The sequence below is a fragment of the Phasianus colchicus genome, chromosome 5 (assembly GCF_987193195.1).
Source record: "Phasianus colchicus chromosome 5, bPhaCol1.hap1.1, whole genome shotgun sequence".
Taxonomy (NCBI): domain Eukaryota; kingdom Metazoa; phylum Chordata; class Aves; order Galliformes; family Phasianidae; genus Phasianus; species Phasianus colchicus.
This window is the reverse complement of record NC_143440.1, coordinates 55,306,040-55,328,164: the sequence shown is the minus strand read 5'-3', so window position 1 is coordinate 55,328,164 and position 22,125 is coordinate 55,306,040. Positions and strand designations below refer to the sequence as shown.

The following is a 22,125-nucleotide window of genomic DNA, read 5'->3' as shown; positions in this document are numbered from 1 at the left end:
AGAGCAGAGTTCCTAAGGCAGACAGTGTTGGTTAGATGTGACTTTTTAAGGTCAAAGTCAGCCTGGTGCTGGGAAGATGTTCTCATAGGATGACTTTCATGATGTAACTGAAATTTTCAGTGGCTGCTTCTCACTTTGTTTAAAGTTTGCTTTTTGTTACTAAGCTCTGGCCAAAATAGAAGTGCTGTAAATGTATGTGTGCATGTTGGTGTGTGATTTTTCTTTAAGTGAGCTTTTAGTTTCACAGATACTCTTTTTTCCTTCTCATTTGCAGCATGGCAAAGGAGAGGTGGCTTTCTGGCCTTACTAAGGAAACATGCCTGGCTTGCCCTAAGCAGAGGTTTAGCTATCATCTCAGCTGTGCCTATTTATAGTTGCTTCCTGGAAACACAATGTTGACAAGTATAACGTGGTCCTGTATCCTATCATGCAAGGAACAAAGCTGGAACAAACGCAGCCATGAAAACGAGCTTTTCAACATATCAAATCATAACATATTGCACACCCCGAGGCACAGAGGGGTGGGACAAGGACATGCTTAGGATCAGCTCATGCTCAGTGTTGCCAGGAAAAGGTTAGGCAGTAATGAAAGTTATCATAGATAAAACGTTTGCTCACAGGGCACACTTCTTGCACTGCTTTAATGACACTTCTAAAGGAAAACAGCATGCCGGGCCCTATTGCAGGTTGGTAGGTTTGTTTGTGATTTTTATGTGAAGATTGTGTGCAGTTCCCAGCTGTGGGAATGCTGTGGCTTCTGTGCATGCCGGGAACAAAACAAAACAGCATTCAGTCCAAGCAGTGTGAGACTGCACAGTGGCTTACATAGTGCAGGTGAGCTTGTCCAATTACAGTCTTTTAAAAACAAAGAGATAGTAAGTAATTATAAGGGTTTGTTTTAAATGCAGAGCTTTTCCTTCCAGGTAGTGTTTATGTGAGAATGTCTGATCTGCCCTTCTGCCCTCAAACCATTCATACAGTGGCATAAGCTTTGCTTGTGGCTATGTTCACTTGCCCACGAGGTGACCCTCAATGAAGGCATCATGCCTGCATATTGAAGGGAAATGCAACTGGTTTCTTAAACCGGGTTGTCTTGAGGGGGAAAGGGTTAGGGGCATCCTGCAGACATTTTAGATTTCAGAAAGATAACAGCCTTTTTGCATCAACATGAAGCCATCAAACCAACCTGGTGACACGGTCTTGATTTTTTTACTTTCTCTGCCTCTACAGCTGTATCTGGCTGACAGGATGAAGGGGTGATAAAACAGCTGCTTTTCAGAATGTCTCTGCTACCTGTGGAGGTGATACAGGATGCAGTACATGGTGACGTACCTGAACTAGCCTCGGGCTAGTAGTTTTCTGGAACCAGAAGCAGTGTCTGCACATCAGGGCTGGTTTTGCCAGGGCAGGGTATGGGACTGTGTGGCCCAGCTCATCTCAACACTGCACAGCAGCAGTATATCACTAAGGGAGTAGACAAGCCAGGTGATGAAAAGCCAGAAAAGCTCAGGGCTGGAAAGCTTGGAAAAGGCCTGCTTGTTGCACAGATAAAAACCCTTTTTATATTCTGAGGGCTTGTGCTGGTTATCCCACTCCAATGCCATTGTGACTGCCTGATTTTTTTTGTGGCTGGCCCATGAAGAGGTACATGGATCTGCTTGTGCTATGTCTCACATCTGAGTATGGGATGGTAGGCACCAAGTCCCTGTGCTCTGCTGTGCCACCAGTACTGAGATAAGGGCAGCAGTGTTACGTAGGTCCTGTGACTTGACTGTGCTTAATAGCATGCGTGGTCCTTTTTGAAGGCGAACGATAATTATGCAATTATCCAAATGAGCACATGGTCTTGCCTCGGGGCTGAACACTAGCTCTTGGGGAAAATATGAGAGGCTCATTAATGGCAAGCATTTACTTTTTTGTCTGTTATCTGACAGCATCACCTTCATGTGTCTGAGGCTCCTTAGGACAGGGAAAAGCTTTTCCTCTGAGATCTGGAAGGGTTGCTGGGTGCCAGCCAGCTCTCTGAAATCATCACCTTCCTTCGTGTAGGAGGCCGGTCAGGTCTGCAGCTCTGTCTCATGACTGGTGACTTTTATAGGCAGTGTGGTTTTTTGCAACAGGTTAATTCCCAGCCAATTCAAACAGTAAGCTTGTGGCATTTGGAGAGAGGTTTACATAAGCCTTTTAAGGAGAACAGTATTGCTGGAAAGACTTTTATTAACTGAAACAACACTAAAGTTTCTTTCAATGAAATCAATTAAAAATTGCATGTTGAAAACAGGAGCTGAATGCCTTTCCTAATTACACAGAGCCACTGTTAACAGAGCAGCTCTTATTAGCGTGCTGTTTGCTTTTTCCATGGGTCAAGACATCGTAGACATAGGATCTCTCCTGTTCTCTCTGTTTCTTTATTTTGCAACTGGTGATTTTGTTTATTCTCATCTCACGTTGCTCCTTTTCACGTCTGGAGTCGGATCTGGTTTCCCCTGAAGTTGAAATGTTCTCCCCAGGGATGTGAATGGGCAGGTGGGCTGGGTCTGCTGCTGATACCACTGCCATGCAAGGCAAACTGCCTGGTGGGAGGCTGGCTGGGGGTTGGTTACTGCTGCCTTGCTTAGGTGCTATGCATGACTTTGTTTTCTTAGCAAATACAGGTGAATCTTTTGTTTCATGAGCTATTACTAAGCTGGGCAGCTGTTCTGAAAGCTCTCGTGTGAGCCTGCTACATGTGATGCACCTGTAGGTAGGCTTTGCTGTGCTCAATGCCTGCCCTCTCTGGTGTGGCGAAGTTCAGGTGAGGGATGTGATTGATCCCTGCTGCTTTGAGACCTCAGCTGGTGCTTTCCTGAATTGGGACTGAGAAGCCTGCAGCAGATATGTGTAAGCAGGACAAAAGAAAAAAAAAAAAGAGGGAGAGAAAAAGAAGAAAAGGATCTGCTTTGTTAGGAGAGCAGCAGAAAGAATGTGGTGTAAACTGATTTTATGGTGAACAAGTGAAGCAAATCAGCTATAAGCTGCAAGTTGGCAGAGAATGGCATACCAGCAGCCTGGTTCCTGCAGCAGCTACTTAGTGCAGGAGGGAGAACTTCATGTGGAATACTTAGAAGTGCTTCATTCAGGAAATATGAAGGGTGGGGAGGGTCTGTCAGGGTGAGGAGCATGGTAATGGCTGCAGCTATCTTGTGTGACAGTCTGCAGCTTGTGTACAGTTATGTGTGCTTATGGGTTGTATCTCTTCTACACAATTTTTCACCAAACTGTGGTTGTGGCACACTTGCAAGCTGGGCTCCTGCCTGTGCTGTTGGAAGTGTTGTTTGTCTGCACTTGATCAGATGGAAAGTGCAGAGATAAAACACAGCCTCTCACAGCTCCATGTCACTTTGAATCAGTCAGTGTGAAGACAGCATGGTCCTGATTTACAGTTGTGCTTACAGAGAGCAGTCCTGCTTTGAGACCCACAGATCAGATCTCTGTGCCCCATTGATTCCACTGTGTATAGTCTGTGAACTTTAATGCAACTTTCCACATGACTAAGGGCTAATGAATAGCCTGCAGAAGTTTTTGGCTCTGCTGGTGTCTACTTTTTCTTTATGCTTATTTAAAGGGATTGATTTGAAACCTGCAAACTCTGCACACAGTGAGCTTGTACAAATCATTAAATACAGAGCTCGAAGGGGCCTCAAGAGTTTGTCTGGCTCATCCAGCTGCCGCAGGGCTGGATAACCTTCACCTAAATGTACGTCCCTGGTACTTTTACTCTTGTTCTTCTTTGGTGTAGCTTTGCTTTTGCATGTATTGGCTTGTGTGCTGCACAGTGAGACATGGATTCTCATTGCACAGTGCTTGAAATGAGAGCTTTGTGCTGCTTGGTAGTCCTGGTATCAGTTTAGTGAAAATAAGCGCTATTGCTCGTGTGTGGCAGGGATAAGCAATTAAATGTTAATTGTTTTCTGGTGTTTTTAGGGACTACTGTGTTTTTATGAAGACATTTAACAATTAGAAAGCATACTATTTATGAATTTGCTACACATAATTATTACAGCCAAGTTCTCAAAAGAAGCAGCCCAGAATTAGAGTCAAGTTTTTAGGTCCCAGAGCACCTGGAAATATGTGGATTAAAATTTCTGAAAATAAGAAATAGTCTTATCTACAAATACCAATTTTCATGCCCTCTCCATTTCTGTTTAAAGGAGTGAAGGGCGTGAAAAGTAGAATGAGCGAAAACAAAAATAATTTTAAGAAATCATGTTAAGATTTACTTTTAAAAACTACCCTTAAAGGTTAATGCTTCCTCTTTACCAAGAAATGCTCATCTGATTGTTAACTATCCCTGATATCTACAACACTCCAGTTAGTAATTTCCCAGCATCCCAGCATTAATCCAGTCGTTTGGTTGGTCTTTGGATCCACCTGCATTCTGGAAATAACACTGAATTGAAGGAGCTTTCAGCATTAATGTCAGAGAATATGCCCCATGAGTTAGCATTAGGGAGGTTGATATTTATAGCTGAGGAAAAGGTCCCTGTCAACTTTAATGAATGTTTTCTACAATGTCTTTAAAACAAAGATTATGCCAACAAAATGCTGTTGGATCTGCTCCCTCTGGCTTGCTGAAATGGAAGATTTCTTGCAATACGACACATTGTGGTGAGTGAAGCTGCTAGAGATGTGAGAGTGACAATGAGAAATCAGCTCTGCTGACATAGTTGGCCTGCAGCAACTGCCCTGGCATTCCAGGGAGAATTTGACTTGTTCCGGAATGGTATCAAAATCATAGAATGGCCTGGGTTGAAAAGGACAACAATGATCATCTAGTTTCAACCCCCCTGCTATGTGCAGGGTCACCAAGCACCAGACCAGGCTGCCCAGAGCCACATCCAGCCTGGCCTTGAATGGCTCCAGGGATGCGGAGCTGCTGATATTTCCTTGGTCAGTAATCCCAGTGGCTAGATACTGTTGTTTATGCATGTAGATGCACTGTTCTTATGCAAACAGAAGGATTTTTTAAAGTCACCCAGCAGCTTTTGATGCCAGAGGAGCAACCAAAGCACCAAAGATTGAAAGTCATTAGCTGCCCATGATATTTACTTAAATAAACTAGTAATAATAATAGTATTATTTGTTAATGCTACAGTAATTACTGTCTGTTTTACAGTAAAACTTTCCAGAGAAGAAAATCCTAAAACTTTTACTTCTCTTCCAGCAAATAATGCAAATTTTCAAATGTGAAGTGATTCTGCAAGCTGGAAATTCCATGTGTTAAGCAGCTCTGATTCCTTCACCGCATTTATCCAGCACCTTGCAGCTGTTGGCCATAGCCTAAGCTTTGCTAACCACCTGAGGAAGAAGCAGTGGGCACTGTCACTGCTGGTTGTCAGGCTGAATTGGCAGCCTGGCTATACCATGGGGTAAGGAGCACACTTTATGTCCGTGTTGCCCCAGGCAGGCCATCAGGCACAGCTCTGCTCCTGCCCTCTATGTGCCAGCCAAGCTGGCTGTTGGGGTTGTAGCTGGCTGCTGGCACAGCACAGGGTACAAATTGCAAAGCCTGTTCCTGTGAAGAAAGGGGAAAGCATTACTCATCATTTGGCCTCTGAGTCATAACACTTTTGCTGTTAATGGCATCGAGATCCTCCCATTTATCAGGCAGTGCCTAAAGGCACAATTTAGTCTCAGAATTGTATTACCTGATTATTATTCCTCTAGAGGTAGTGGAGATATTCCAGCTGAATAATAATGGGAACAGCAGCAGGTCTTCAAGTCTCACCTGTATACAAGGTGTGATGTGTTCAAAACTGCAGAGGTGCACCATGCTCTGAACTGATTTCTTCTGCATCAGTTAATGTTTCAGAAACATGATTTATTATTAACAGGTCGAGCAGCATTCACAAATCTCTCAAAAGCAGAGAGAGTAAAGAAGTGTTTGAAATGTTCCTGTATCAGGAAGATTACTTCCAGCTGGGAGAGGCTGTTTGCTAGCGAATTCTCCAGTCCAGGCATACTGGAGCAAAGCTCGTGCATAGAATCATTAAGATTGGAGAAGACCTCTAAGATCAACCAGTCCAACCACCTACCCATCACCATCATGGCACACTAAGCCATGCCCCTCGGTGCCACAATCAGAATGTGAATGTTCACATCTGATCCACCACATGGCAAGGAAAGATGTGGTGCTGCAAAGTGTCCGGGCTCTGTGCCATGTTGGGGTGAGCAGCAGTGTTGTGGTGCCTTGCTGAAGTGGGTCACAGCTTCATTTATTGTGGAAGGAGGCTGGAGGAGGGGATGAGTGGGAGACTGGGCGCAGCTGTGTTAGCTGCACAAGCCAGCACAGGGAACTGTCAGATCTGTGTGGCAGAAGGGGCAGTAGGAAGCTGTCCCTTCCAACTTTATCATCATTCAAATAAAGCTGCAAGTGCTGGCACCGTGCAGCTGCAGCACATTGCAGCATGCAGGCTGTGCGGGACACGTGTTAGAGGCTGAGCTGGTGCATGGCATTTAGCAAGCAGGCTTTGGGTTTTCTCCTCCCTTCTCTGGATCTGGTTACATTCCTTTTGACATTTACCTGAGCATGAAAAAGTAACAAGCGCCAAGCGAGGTCCTGTATCCTCGTTCACTTGTGCCTGAAACTTAATTACTGTGCTTTGTATTTCAGTTTGCCAGCATCGCAGGGATTCTTGTATGCTTATCTGTGTTTCGGAGATTTCGATCTCGTCAGTATAATTTAGCTTTTGTCATTGCCAGTGTTTCTCTTAAACTTTCCTCTTGCTTTATAACTGTTCTTAGCTGAAGCTTGCTGTTTCAGTATTTCTTATATCACCGTTTCAAAACTTGGTGCCCAAGCAGCGACGCTACAGCCGGAATCTCTGCATTCAGCCTCTGCTCTGCAAAAGGAGCAAAGATCTTGGCAGTGGGCTTCTCCTTCTTGTCTCTCTGCCCGGCCCTGACATCGATGAGGAAGGCAAGGAGCTGCTGTGGTTCTGCCAGCTGGCCACACTCCCAAGGAGACAGCCCACCCACTGCGAGGTCAGAGCTCTGCCCCAGCGACCCGGGCACAGAGCAGGAGCAGGTCCTGCTGGCTCTGCTCCACAGGGATTCATCAGGGCCAGGACTGAAGCCGCAGGAGGGCTGCAGCTTTCCGTCTCCTTTGTGCTGCTTGGGACATGGCAAAACAGTGAATCCAGCTCTGGCTGTTCCCACTTTCAGTGATGAGGTTTGTCCACAAACACTGGAGAAGAGGAAACAGCCTCTGTACCCATATTCATTGCAGGCAAAGTGGAACAGGGGCTGAGTGCCATGATTTGTTTGAGGAACTAATTGATTGTGCAAATGGAGCCAGCAGTGGATAGCTTTATATAGTGTGGCCCAGCACTCCTTCCTTCTACATGTTGCCCTGCTGCCTGTGGAGGGCCCAAAGTCCTTGTGCCTTGAGCTGCAGACTTAATGGAAGCGTTGTGATGGCTGACTGATGGCAGCCAGCTGGGGTTTTGATGATTAGTGTAACTCCTAACTGAACTCATCTCCTCTCTGAACTCGGTATCCCTAAAAACTGCCCAAATAAGCCATTAAGCACTGTATCTGCCAAATAGATGCTTTAATCTGTGAAGGAGCTGCTTGAAACTTGCTTTCTTGTCTGCTCTCAGGAAGGCAGTACTAACCTTCCTGTTGGAAAGCAGTCAGAGTGAAGTGAGGCTGGCTTTTGGGCCTCTGAGGTCACGAAAGATCTGCAGTTTGAGTAGGCATGTCTGATTAATGAGCAGAAGGTCTCTGCTGTGTTTCTTTATCTAGTGAAACCTCTCAGCTCACCTGTGGCTCACATTGGTGATTAACTAGACCAAAAATAAAAATTAAAAATGTGATAAAAAAATAATAGAGAGCTGTCTTGGAACCTGCCCAGTTTAATGCATTGGTCAGCCTGTGCCAGGGCCTCATCGCTCTGAGAAGAATTTTTCCTAATATCCAACCTGAATCAGGTATCTCCATGTTCTGTCGTGTCTAGGACAGGTTAATTGAAGTTATTATTTAACTGGCAGAGAGCTTTCCCTGCTTTCTCTTCACTTTCTTACAACTAAAACTCTTGCTGAGTTTCTCCTCCTCTTCCCTGGTGATGTTTCTAATGTGACCTGGGATGGCTCGATCTGTTCTGTGCCTGGTGGCATTCCTCCAGTTAGAAGATGGTTGTCTCCCAGCAGACTTGGCTTATAGATGTGAGCTCAGAATTCCTGTAGGCTCCTGGTCCCCAATTCCCTGAAGCCTGCACTGAATTAGTGAGGATTTATGTAGCTACTGGTATAGCACAGGCATTTCTCACTTCTGGGCTTTTTTTGGCCACTCGCAGTCTTGGCCAAGAGAGTGGCGGCATCCCAGGTGCTGTTATGTAAGGAAGACGTTAATTGTGTGCCTTGGCTTTAGGATTCATTCTATCACTCTGGACACCAGATGTAGTCTCAGAAGTTTCACTGTCGCTTCTGTAAACAAAGAAAACCCAAACAACCAAACTTTATTTTGCAGGCTTTGGGTTCTAGTGCCTTACTCTGCAACATGCACTCTTTGGGGAAACTTTCCTTCCTTTTCCTCATCCAGCACTTTTTCTGGAGAGGTTGCTGAGTGCAACTAACACCCTAAAGTATTGGAGCTGCTGAAGTCAGACAGATGAGAAAGGAAAGTGTGATGTTTCTCTTTGCTGTCCTCATTCTGATGTCTGGGATGGACAGACAGACGGCTGCAATGCGCTGTTGCCAGCGTGGCTGTAGAGGCCAGCTGGGGGGTGCTGAGCAGAAGATGTCTGTGCAGCCCATGTTCTCACCCTAATAGCTTTCCTCCCCCAAACAAGTACAACTGAAGTCATTAGTGTTTGTTAAGCCAGGATGGAAACAAACCCAAACAACAACAGTCCACAAAATAATTTGGTCACTCCAGACTGCTTTTTTTTTTCCCCCTCTAGTGAAGCAATTAGTCTCCTACTATCCCCTTTTTAGCCAGGCAGAAAACAATAAGCTGGACAATAGCAAATTCCCTGGGCAGGGCAGTCACTCGATCTGCCTCAGTTATGGGAAAGGTGAGCCGTGTTTCCTTACGTCTGTCTGTCTGTTAGGATGAATCTCTAGAGAAATCCCTCACCTCTCTGTCTGCCTCTCGGAAAGCCTTGCATTTGTGCACCCTCCTTGTGAGTCACAGTCTGGCTGCTCTGAGAGCCCTCTGTGCCGGTTGCTTTTCCTCTCAGCCCACTGCAGGGTTAATACTTATGCAGTTTGCACGCGTATGTAGCCCAACCCACTCGCCGACTGATGATGTGGATTGCGGGTGCTGGAAAATTGTGAAGTAATCGGTGGTTTATACCAATGACAAGTCCATATAGCACTCGTGTGGTGGAGGGGGGAGATTTTTCCAGCCTTGCTCATCTCAATGGTACTTGATCCTAGGAATGGCTCACCCTGTGTGATGGGACAGCGCTGCAGAGCAGGGACTGTGCAGTACAAGTAAATGCATTGGAATTCAACACCACGAGCCTCAGCGCAGCTTGGTCAGGGTGATCTGGGCAGTGTCTGTGTTCCTGTAATTGCTTGCAACACAAGTAACGTGGAAAGGTGTCCTCTGCTTGAATGAGGGCTGTGCTTGTGCCCATGTGCAGGGCTGAGGTTGGGTGTAGCTATGGAGAGGCACTGGCTGCCCCTCTGTCACTGCACCATTACTTGCCCAGCACCCCAAAGTCAACGATGGGACAGGGAAGTAGTAGGAAAAGTAGTATTAGCAGGAAAGTAGAGCCATGCTGCTGGACAAGAGCAAGAGCACTTATCCTTAGCTTACAAAAGCAACTCTGCTGGTAGCTTAGCAGCTAAACATGAGCACATTCCTTTAGAGATTCAGGAAAAAGCAGAGCCCAGATCCTCATGCTATTTCATTTCTGCACATGAAGTAAAAGCCACAGGCTTGCTCATCAGATGCTAGAAAAAGCTCCAGCTGCCCAGGGCAATTGAGGACAAAGGAGCTCTGCTGGTAAAACCAGCAGCCGCCGCGCGTCTGAGTAACGCTTCATTAGTGTCAGAGCTCTGGCGTCTCTGGTATGAAAGCAGTGTGGGCACCAGAGTTGTGGGGCTGTGGGGCACGTCCCCTCGAGACAGAAAGAAGTGCTCTCTGAATAAATTTGCTGCACGGCCTCATCTATGGGTGCACAGCAGGAAGCGTTTCTGCCTGATCCCCGAAGCAGGGATTAGCTCTGGGGCAGCGCCTGCTGCATCCAAACATCGTATTGCATGTCAGCTGCTCCCACTCGTGTCTGGGCAGAGCTGCTATGGGATCATGCTTTGGTTGCTGTGGGGGAATGAAAGCTGTTGATAAGGGTTTTCTTTTTGTTGGGCGTTTTCTGTTTTAAGCCATTCCAGCCATGATGCTGGCGCCAGGAGGGACCGCAAGCTCTTGGTCGGCGGGCAGAGCACCAGATCCCAAGGGCCAAGAGCTCCATAGCAGGGCTGGCTGTGGAGGCAGGCGTGGGTGGGGAAATGCAAATAGTACAGAAGAAGAGGAGGGAAGCTGGGTTTGCATTCGTTATCACAATGATGCTTCCCAAATCACCACAGGGATGATGTGGGGTGAAAAGTGAAAGTAGCCTTGTGAAAGTTGGTTCCCAATGCAAATGGATGTAACCTTGATGTGAAAGTGGTCTCCATATAATGGTGTGGATATTTTCCTTTTGTGGTCTAGCCCAAAGGATGCTGCAACACCAGCACCCCCACACCTCTCTGCTCTCACAGCTCCACTGTGAAGTCAGTTTGCATGCAAAATCATAAAGAGATTTGCAAACCATCTGTAAAGTAAAACACTGTAAGGTCTGCTTGAGAACATAAGTAGGGGTCAGATAAACCACATATGTATATAGTGTTCCCAAAGTGCAGGGAGGATATAGGTCTTCTGTTGCTCCTTGTCTGCATCGCCTATCTAGAAGAATTTCAGAAATTTGTAAGTTTTAATATATCTTTTGTGGATGATGCATTTTGGCATGTGAAAGTTAAAATAATTTGCTTTTTGTTCCTTTTTCTTATGTCAGTAGTGAGTCTTACTTCCCTTGAGCTTCTGTGGTCTTCCATTAGTCCTCAAGCAATTATTTATTGATGGGGAAAGTATCTGAAAACAATAGACTGATCTAAGAGTAGCTGTACTTCCTTGTGCAGGTGGGTCTGGAGTACTTGATGGCAGAACCCACTGGAATTGTCAATAACATTAAGAACTGCTTTCCTGCCACAAAATAAAAATATACAGTTGTAGGTGAAATGTGCTAAACTTTGATGGGGATGTGAGCTATAAAACAAAGCACTTTAGATGTCACCTGGGTGTTTGTACCTTTAGCAAGGACAGACAAAAGGTTCTTTGAAAAACATCTTGCCCTCAGGTTGGCTAACTTTGGTATTGTAATAGAAAATGTGTACTGTTGTGCAATTCTGTCCTGTTCAGATGCAGTATGTTTAATTTTGAGTTTTGATTTGGTATGACATCATCACAACTGTAAGCAAAGATTTGTTTTCCCTGTTGTTTCTTGTCTTCTTAGATTAGAAGTAATGTCAGTGAAGATTTGTAGTATCTAATTCCTGTAGAAAGGGATTTATAATAAAAAAAACCTTAAGAACTTAGTAAAGGCTCTTGTAAAGAGGAACCTGAGAGTTTCAGATCTTCCCTAGCTAAAATAGTAAAACGTGTGATTCCTGAAATCTGGTATTGGCCTGAAAAGGATGAGTTAAGACCAGTCACCAGATACCTTCCAGTAATTGAGGTGTCCTGGTCCTGAAGAGAAGAGCGAGCACATGGAGTCACAGCATGAACTGACTCTGAATCAGCTTTCAGCTGACTGGAAGACACATGGGCAACATCTCCAAATTTCCATCATATTTAGAGCTTGCTGCACACTGAAGTTAGTCATTGTTCCCGTTCCTATCCTGAAAGTGCCCTTTTGTGCCTCCTGCACATAAACTTCCCAGTCTGCTCCATGGGGTCGATACCCTGTATATTATGATGAAAGGGGCCCTGGGATGGAGCTTATTTTTCATTTTCTGATTCATTTCCTACATTACAGGAGTGGGGAGTTGGCAGCTTTCTGGGCATGCTAACCATGTCAGCTGAGCATCACCTGCTGCTCTAAGTTACTTCTGCTATGCTTGCCATCAAGCAGAAAGCTAAGGCAGCTACATTGGAAGCTTAGTTGGTCTTGCCAGCTGATAAATCAAATTTTAGAGGGGTTGAACTGCCTTGGGAAAGCACCCCCCTCCCTGTGCTAGCTGAAGAGGGAGTTCTGACCAAAGAGGCTCATAGGCTAACTACCTGATGTGAAGCAGGGACAGTTGTTCATGGGTGGCTTTTGTTTGCGGCCAGCATGGTACTCACGTGAGATGCATCTCATCCCTGTCATCGTGATGCAAAGCTGAGAGGAGTCCCCAGAGGTGGCAGTGGAATTGCAGGGAGCTTGGCATGCCCAGCCAGGAGTTTACCTGGCTCTGCCATGCTTATCCAGGGTATGTGGGCTTCATGCAGCCTGGATTGAATTCCCTGTAACGAGAGAACAGCAACAGTAAACCACATGAAATGAGAAACTAAATCTTGGAATAATGACCCATTCACCACACTCTTTTAAATACTTCTTCCATCTGATTTCACTGTTGCTGTTTGAGTGATTGTTGTGGCAAGAAGCAGAGAGATCAGAGCAGTGAGGAGAGCACTTTGTTTTCCCACAGATTCACTGGAGCCTTGGAAAAAAGAGTTGGTGCTATGAGCAATGACCATAAACATCTCAAGACAGCATCTCCTTGGAAGCATACTTAAAATCTGTTCTGCTGGGGCCAGGCAGTTCTCCCTACTGTGCAGGGCTGGGACATCTGTGTGCTCTATGCCCACAGTGTGTCACTAGCACTGAGACTGCTTTTTCATTGTGTACAGGAAAATTCTGTGTGCGGAATGGTGAGATTTTGCAAACTGTCCATTCTGTCCCAGTAATGCCCCTTCCAAAGTTAATAATAAATTTGACAGTGGAAATCTACAGGACAAAGCAAAGTGCTTTTAAGAAATCCCCTCTAAAAATACAGAACACTCTTGTCTTCAGCATTGTTCATTCCATTACGGAAAGGAGATTAGTGCCTATAGCCTTAGCTTCGTAAATCTGGATCTGTAATTCAGAGCCTTAGGAAGGTTGTTGTTGTTGTTGTTTTTCCTAAGGACTTAATCCAAAATTGACTGAACATGATAGGACATCTTCTGCTGATTTCCCAAGATTCAGGATAAGGGTCAGAGCAAAATGAACCTTAGCCATGTTCTACAAATATGAAGAAGTCTGACAAGACATACAGGTTCAGTGTGGGAGTGCCTTCTTCCCCACTAAGTGCTGTTGGCATTACAAATGCCCATACAGGTTTGTTTGCTGCCCAGGCTGTTGCTAGAGGCAGTCTGCACATAAAATCATGATGGATAGTGCCTCTTTTTTTTTTTTTTCCCTTTTGGTGTTTGCTGGAGTGAAATGTGTTCCCTAAGACTGAGCATAGGGAGGGAAGACTTCATGAGCAGCTGTGAGATTAGCGGTGAGCGCAGAGTCACTTGGGTTTGAACTACTGGCTAATTCCCATAGGGCAGGATTAGCGGTGGGAGTGGTGACATGAGGATATCTCACTGTGCTGCTGGAGAGAGGAGCCTCTTGAGCAGTGTGAGCCTGTACTGATCCTACAGGGACGGGGCCTCAGAGCAGCTCTGAGGTGGGCTGTGGGTAGCTGGCGTTGATCTCCTTGGGTAACTCTTCCATCCGTCTGGAATCACTGGGACCACGTTGTACTGCAGACATAGGCCTGGTTTTATTTTAATTTCTGTATCAGGCTTTTGAGTCAGCACTGCTCTATTTTTGTCAAGGTGACATAACAGGCATATGCTTTTTAGTCTTTCGTGGCACCATCCGTCATAAGTCCACCTCTTAGCCTTGTTCATGCATTGAGGTCTCAAGTCTGTTATATGCCTCCTCTGAAGACTTCAGACAGAGGGACTCACAGAAAGAAGTGTTGTGTTTTGGATTTGTTTTTTTTTTTTTTTTCTCTTTCCCTCTTTTTTTGGCAGGGATAAAATAGAAGCTCTGTTGGGAGCAACTCAGCAAATGATGTTTTCTGGGCCAACAAATTCCGGTGTTGCTGCCCAGTGGGACCAAGGAGTCTATCACAGGACTCGGCACTCAGCCTGGCAGCTCATCCGGAGAGGTGTATGTGGTGTGCATACCGAGGACTCGAAGCCTTTTTGTATCCACCTCTCTCCTTCCCACAGTAAATGAGACATTTAACTTTGGGATTCTGGGAAACACCTCGAGTGTAACTCCTCTTTCCTGACAAGAATACCACACATAAAAGTGCTGCAAATAATAATATATATGCACATATATGTGTATAAAAAAAAGGTACGCACACATGTGGACATATAAATACTTAAGGGTTGCACCATCTTTGGGATTATGTAGCAATCTCCAGCGCGTCTGTGTTTCAGCAGTAATGGCCCCAGCTCTCTGCTGCCCCGTTTCACAAGAATGTCTTTCTGCCCTTGTAAAGCTGCCTGTGGAAGTTATCATTAGCTGCCGTGCATATGGTAAAGGCGAAGCTCTTATAGGTGTGCCTGACCCTGAAGGGACTTGGAGCAACTTTGTAGTCCCCCTGGATTTGTGCCCCTTGGGTTCAGACCCACCAATGTGATGGAAGCTTTGTGATTACATATTGCGGTGTGCCAGGGGTTTTTGTAGTCTATACAAGTATACTTTAACCTACCACTCTAATTTAACTGGAGGGTGAATCATGCCCGTTCATCTCAATACCAATGAAATCATGTCAGTAATTGTGTTAGCTTCCACAGGTACTTTTCCAAAGTGCCCAGAGGGAGGGAAGGTGGGACTGCTGGCATTTCAAACCAGCAGAGATTCTGGATCCCGAGCACTGCCAGCTTGCCAGCTGCTTTGCTGTAAGAAAAGTCAGCCACATGGGCATTGTTTCATCTCCAAAGCAGCAGCCCAGGGAATGTGGGTACAGGGCTGGTCACAGGAACTGGCTTACAGAGAGCCCCTGCCAGCAGGAAGGAGTTGGGCATAGGAGAAGCCCGGAGTGCCATTCCCAGCCCATCTGCCAGAAAACACTCAGCGCTGCCTTAACTGGGGCTGGTGGCTTGCAGAAACTTGTCCTTATGCTTGGAGGGCTGCTTGACTTTAAGAGTAAAACATAATAATAGAGCTCTTCTGGATGCAAGTGTTTGATGGTCTTAGTCTGAAGTCCAAGTAGCCAAGCAAGGATACATTTTAAGGCTTAATCAGTCTTATCCCAGCTAGTGCATGATATTGATGCAGAGTGCCTTTAGACATATTGGTGGGTACGGGTATAGCTAGGTATGAGGCCTTGCACAGGTTCAGATACCCGTCTGCCCTTCAGAGCGGTCCTTGGCCGTGTACTTGGCATGAATTTCTCAAAGCTCTGTGTCTGGGCCATGATGTGAGCACATGTTGCATCACTGCATGCCAGCCTGGTGTCTGCAAGAACTTGTATGGAGGCTGGTTGGCCAAAATCCACTGTGCCTTTATTCTACTGCACAGGCAGTTTTCACTCATTCAAGCCACTTAGACTGGGTCTTAGTTTTATTCTTTGATTATGATATCATACTTCTGTTTTCATTTTTTTATGAGAAATTCTATTCTGTTTGGAGCAATTGTGCCCATATTTATGGACACTGAGCACCTAGGTGCAGGCAGCTTTGAAAAGTAACTTCTGGATCTTGGAACAGTGGAGAAGAGCACCTCTTTCCATTTCATTCCTGCTTTCTTGTAATTATGAATTTACTTACATATACATGGAGAGATCTCCATTCTCTCCTTGATTGCTGTCCTTGGTTTGTCCCATGTAAGCCTGAGTTTGCCATTGCATCTCAGAAGTTGGCTGGAAACTAGATGGGACATTTTCTTTACCCAGGAGAATGTTTTTCAAGAAAGTCTGGAGCTGAATTAACATTTTGCATTCCCTGAGCTGTATTTTGGTGCAACTCCATGCAGTACCTGAAGGATGAAACAAGCAGCTCTGACATCCTTTTCTTCGCTTAACTGTGGAGCTGAGGCTGGAAGAGATCAAGACTAAATCCCACAGGGATTTAGAGACTATGTTGTATAGTAGTGGGTGGGTAAAGCGACACTTAGTATCTCAGCATGTCAACCCCAGAGGCTGTTGTACAACAGTGCTGTATGATACCTTCAGTTCTTCCTTCAGTTCTGTTCCCAGGAATCAGTGCTATCCATAGGCACTGCAGGATTGCTCAGGCTGTTGTGATTTTCCCCTTTGAAGCATCATAAGAGTTACATTGGAATAAGCCTCCGAGGCTGAAAGGGAGCAGTCGCTCTTCATTTCATTCAGCAACAAACCTAAGGCTTTCAAGCTGCTTTCCCAAGTGCCACACAGCTTGATCTTTTTCTGATCTCTGCTTTGTGGCTTCCTTTTTCAAAGGCTGGTAACCTGGTTTTTCATTTGCAATTTCAATGTTTCTCCCTATTCTAAAGATGTGGTTGTTATTGGAAGAATGGGGGAGATGCAAACCGTTTTCTGTGAAGAAACTTTTAATCAACAGTGAGTTCTATACAACCTAAGACTTGTGGGATTGGAAACTAGTTGCTTGAATTCCTTAATTCTTTTCCCAGGCTTAATTCTTTAAGAATTAAGAATTCTTCAATTCTTTGGAACAAAACCTGGATGTCCCTATTCCAAAACCAGTGGGAGATGGCATTGTGAAATCAATTATATTCTTTGAGTTTGGCTGGTGAGCCCCCAAAACTTAGCGTGGAAAGAAGGAAGGAAAGGAAGTTTCAGTTGGCCCCAAAATGATTGTTAGGATGTCTTAAAAACGACTTATTTTTGCAGCTCGAGAGAATGCTGGTTTCAAGTTCCATAGGATATTTCAATTTTGGTGTTATGCAAAGGAAAGCTGTGAATGTTGTTCACAGAGGTATTTAGGGCTTTTCTCAATAAGAGGCTTCCTCCTGCTCCCCTCCTTATTTAGTCAAAGTATTAGTGTAAATGTGTTGTCCCAGTACATATTTGGAGTAGGTCCTCCAGCTTGAAAATCCTTCCCCTTAGGGTAAGTACCTTAACACCTGCACTGCTCTGCCCACTATGTCTGTTTCATTCTCCTCCACTGAAGTTGTTTCATTCTGGAAAAAGGAATTACAGTTTCACTGGAGCAGCAGGAGATGGAAAGATGTATTGCTCTGGCTAGGAAAGCAAGCAATAGAAACACATTTTTTCTTCATCGTAATGGAGATTTTCGTATTTCTGCAAGGTAAAATGATTTCAACAGAAGAGGTGGAGAAAAATCAAAGTCTAGTCCCTGCATGCAAAGGAGGTTAAGTGCACATTTGCTCACTCCAAAGGAATATCTAAATTACTTTGCATGCTGAAGACTGAAAAAACCAAAACGTTCCCATTCAGGAATGCCAAAAAAATAAATTGTGTGGGTAATTCTGGGTTTGGGTATTTTGTGGTATATACGAGATATAAATGTATATTTTTTCTCATTTGACTGGAGTATAATTCTCCTTGCAGCTCCCTTTGTGTCTAGCTGTTGCTGTATTGTATCCACATCTTTTGTGACTAAATCATTTGCCTTGAGATGGGATCTCTAGACTTTTATGAGCTTTAAACTGTGCCTTTGGGATTTCCAAACCTAGGAGGACCTCACCATGAGGCAATTGAAATGGGAAGCCAGCTGCTCCTGCAGAGTTCCTTATTGCATGCACAGCCCTTGCAACACAGAGTGCTGAAGCCAGATGGAGGAAAAAAACACAAAGCTTCATCCTTCAAAATATATTTCTAAGTCATGAGTGAGGCAATCTGAGCAGAGTGAGAGGCAGGTACTTGTATAACAAACACCTCTTCATTGGCAAAACTCGCCGGTGCTGGGAAATTGTATTTGACATGTCTCAGAAAGGCCTGGATCATCTGTAATTGTAATAGCATTTTTTACAAATGTCAGACTGAAGTGGCTGATGTGTAAAGAACACCTCTCTTGGTGAAGGACACTTAGGCAGCTCATTTTGTCATTTCTTCTGGGTCTAGAATAAAATGATGCTGTTAACCCAGTGTGCCATAACTGCGTGTGAGGACAAAGGCTGCCTTTCTGAGTCGGGATGAAATTTGTTTTCCAGGGGAAGGTTGCCAGTGAAAGGCTTAAGGCAGAGCCCCAGCAGGACCTTAGAAACGCAGTCCTCAGAGAACCTTTCTGCCATTCTTGCTTCATGGAACTGCTAAAAATATTGAATGGAAAATGCAAGTATTAAGGAAATGAGGTAGATTTGGGCCCTGTGAGCTGGATGGCTTCCAGTTTCATCAGCTTCCCGGAATCCTTGCTGCTGAAATGAAGAGCTCCTTGTAAATCTTAGAAACCTGTCTGTGTTTTTCCTCTCACGTGGCCACACTGGTTCACGTGGTTGGGATGCATGGGAGAGCTGTCAGCATAGTGCAGCCAGTACAGAGCTTATGGCTGCTGCAGTCAATGAAACCAAGGCCCAGCTCAATGGGCTTGACGTAGCAGGAGGGATCTGCTCTAGAGCTGCATGGCCAGGCCTAGCTGTAGGGCCAGCCTACGAGACCTGCTCCATAAGGCCTTCTGTGTGGGGCCTTCTGGGGGCTTGGCCAGCAAGGAGCATTGGGAAGTCTGTTTGGTCATGAGAGACAGTCAGGCAGGAGAGAGGCCTTGCACCTGCAGCACCTCCTGCCGTCTCAGTGCTGCGATGAGGGCACTGCGTTGTGCAGCCAGCAGGGAATGCAGGCCCTGCCTTTGCCAGGTTCTTGCCTCTGCTCCTCAGGCTCTGCGTGAGGGACTGAGGGAACGGCCTTAGATTGTGCCAGGGGAGGTTCAGGTTGGATATTAGGAAACATTTCTTCCCAGGAGGAGTGGTGATGCAGTGGCACAGCTGCACAGGGAGTGGTGGGGTCACCATTCCTGGAGGTGTTCCAGAACCACAGAGATGTGGCACTGGGTGATGTGGACAGTGGGCATGGTGGGGGTGGGCTGGGGTTGGACTTGGAGATCTTGGCAGACTTTTCCAACTGTAGTGATTCTGTGACTCTACAACTGTGGCCTCATTTAGTCCACGTACGTAGCTGCGTTTCTTCTGGCTCAGGTATAAGGAAGGTGTATTTTGAGATGTTTCCTAAGCACTTCAGGACATGGCGGATGTTCTGGGGAGTGGGAGGAGGTCTGGAATGGGGATCCCCAAGCAGGATCACCAAAATTCTCCTTCTGGTCACATGGTTAGGTGTGCCCTCCCTAAAAAGTCAGGCCTGCTCAGGACTGAAAAGGCATTTGCTGCATTTAACACCAAGCCAAGAATAAACTGTGCATTTCAACCACATCACTGCAGATTCCTGGAAACAAGGCCTGCCCTTATGCTTGGAGGGCTTCCCTGCTCTGCCAGTAACCACAGGGAAGAGCAACAGCAGCTTTGACTGTAAACTGCTGTTGAAGACATACTGTCCTGGACGAGCACGTACAATACTACTCATTGTGCTCAGCTAATCCTTTGCCCACACGGCTTAACGGTTATGCTTAATTCTGAGAAGGAGAAAAATAAGTATCTTCTGCTGAGCATCCCACCCAGAGCAAATACTGCAGTGTAAGACAAGCATGGGCACTGTCCTTGACCTCCAGATTTCACCAGATAGGCCACCAGATAGCCAGTGGCCTTTTGGGAAGGGCAGCATCCTGACAGAGGGGTTTTTACTGGCTTCTGTTGCTCTGTCTTGTTAAAGTTGGAGAGAGAGGATGTGTGATTGTGTGATTAAGATCTTGAACTGATATTCAGGAAGTCAGTGTTCGGTCTTGGCTCTAGCAAACATGGGCAAATCCGTAACCTCCACCCCTTGCTTACCCAACCATTCAAAAGAAGCTAATAATAATTTTTAGTATCTCTTTTGGGCAGGATGTGGCTCTGTGTAGCACAATATGTCACTGATGTTTCCATTTTAACAGTGAAGAGGTGAGAGAGCTTGTCTCAAACTCTAGAGAGGCTTCTGGTGGTGGTGTGGGCTGTAGAACGCAAATGCAAAGCATCAGTCAACAACCTGATTTTCACTTCGAGATCATAGAAGATGAGTGGGAAGATGAGCTGGATTCAGATTTCAGCTCTTCCACAGGTCTTCACATTGGTATGGAGATGCCACCTCTGTTCCATTCTCCTCACTGCTTTTCCTTTCCAGGAAAATAGATGTCTAATCAGAGGTCAAAATATATTAGATTTCCAGTGTAGATTTCATAAAGGGGTCCTGAGACCCTCAAATAATTAGATTCTTTTGTTTCTATCTGGGCACACAAATGACTTTGAAATGGGCTTTGTCTAGGCCCATAAGCCTGTCATCCATCTCAGTAGAACGTTGATGGTAACATCCCTGCATCAGAGCTTCTGTGAGGTCTGTGCAGAACTCTTGGCCAAGGTTAGCCTCAGCTGAGATAGTTACTGTGAGAGAGCTGTGACCTGGAAATTCATTCTGTATTGGAGATGTTTAAATGCATCTTGTGCGAGAAGCAGCATAAACTTTTATTTTAGTATGCTCAACTACCAAGATGTTTTTGGACACTCATTCATGTAGATTTTCTCCAAACTGTGAAGAAAAAAAAAGTGACCTATTTGCACTCCCATCATAGCTGCTTTTCTCCATCTGTGATGGTGCGTGGAGCCTGTCTGACAGCTGAGAAGCAGAGGTGCCAAGAGCTAGTATGTATTTTTAGGAAGGCATTGCCTAAGTCTGCAGATGACCCTGTACTTTCTGGTCTTGTTCTTGACGGTACTTATGACTGCAGGCTATTCCCTAAGGCATTCTCCCTGATAAGCTTCTTGAAGACTTTGTCGTTTTTGCAGCCCTATTTTTGATGAGGTGCTTCCAGTTACAGGTGATGTATTGGAAAATGTGCCTTTCTGCAGCTTGCTCACTGATGGCATTTGGCTCCAGGACTCTCATGGCAGGGAACAGATATGAAACAAGGAAGGCCCCGCCCCAACGAGCACTGCAGAGGGAAATAGGTTATTGCATTAGCTACTGGAAGGGGTGCAGCTGGGAAGGCTTTAAAGACTTCAAGAATTTGCGGGTGGGGTTTATCAGTCAAATTTGTCTCCATACAAGGAAGTTTGGGAGCTAAACCCTCAGGAGCTGAGAGGATGTGTTCCCCCCAGCGTGGTGCTTTGCCAAATCACAGTGTGTCACCTGTGCGGCGTTTTGCTGCATCAGAGCACCATTACACAATTTGACAGCTCTGGCAACCTCTGCTCCAGTGATCCTCAGATCTGAGCGAGCAGGAGCTCTGCCGGTCAGGCCTGTGGTGTGTTTGGAAAGCCATGTGGGCGAACTCGTGTAGCACCTACCCATGTTAAATGCAGTTTGGCAGAAAAGTGTTTGTTCCTCCCTCCCTTTTGTAAGAGATGAATCAAAAGAAAACCCCTCCTGCGTGACTTTTGTTTATTTTACTTCTGTTTTATTTTTAATGACAATGAGGTTTGTCCAGTTTACAAGTTAAGCTTTTGGGGCTTGGGACGCTGCCTCCGATTGTGCTGGGGCTGCTCCAAGCACGTAGCAACTTGTCTCATTGCAGGGACTTGAAGCTGGACAATGTGCTGCTGGACCATGAGGGACACTGCAAGCTGGCAGATTTCGGAATGTGCAAGGAGGGCATTCACGATGGCATTACCACGGCTACCTTCTGCGGTACACCAGACTATATTGCTCCAGAGGTATGAAGAATCTTTATTTGGCCATGAAATGTCAGTTATGAGCACCCAGCTTGCTCTCTGGTGTCTTTAGTTAGACCTTATTTGGCTGCTGGGTGCAAGGTTTCCTACTAGATGCACGCTTCTGTTACTGGTCCCTGGTGCAAACAAAACATGAGGCACCAAGGTAAGCATAGCTTTTTCTTAAGCAAAGGTGAGGTAAAAAGTGGAGCTACAACTGCAAAAACACTTGAGGAAGAGGCACATACAGATCCTGGCCCAGCTTGATTTGAAAGGACATCACATTCTCCCTCATTTTTCTCTTCCTTTTTCTACCTTATTCCCTTCCCTGTCATTCACCAACCTCATTACAAAATTAATAAATACCTCTTTAAGGA

The 22,125-nt window shown here is 45.5% G+C and overlaps 1 protein-coding gene across 1 annotated transcript in view; it reads left to right on the top strand.

Moving 5' to 3' along the window:
• PRKCH (protein kinase C eta) overlaps nt 1-22,125 on the top strand; it is a 108,131-nt gene that overhangs the window by 67,061 nt on the left and 18,945 nt on the right. The window contains exon 11 of the mRNA XM_031605318.2: nt 21,613-21,751. Coding sequence (XP_031461178.2) covers nt 21,613-21,751 — 139 coding nt within the window. The remainder of the gene's footprint in view (nt 1-21,612; nt 21,752-22,125) is intronic.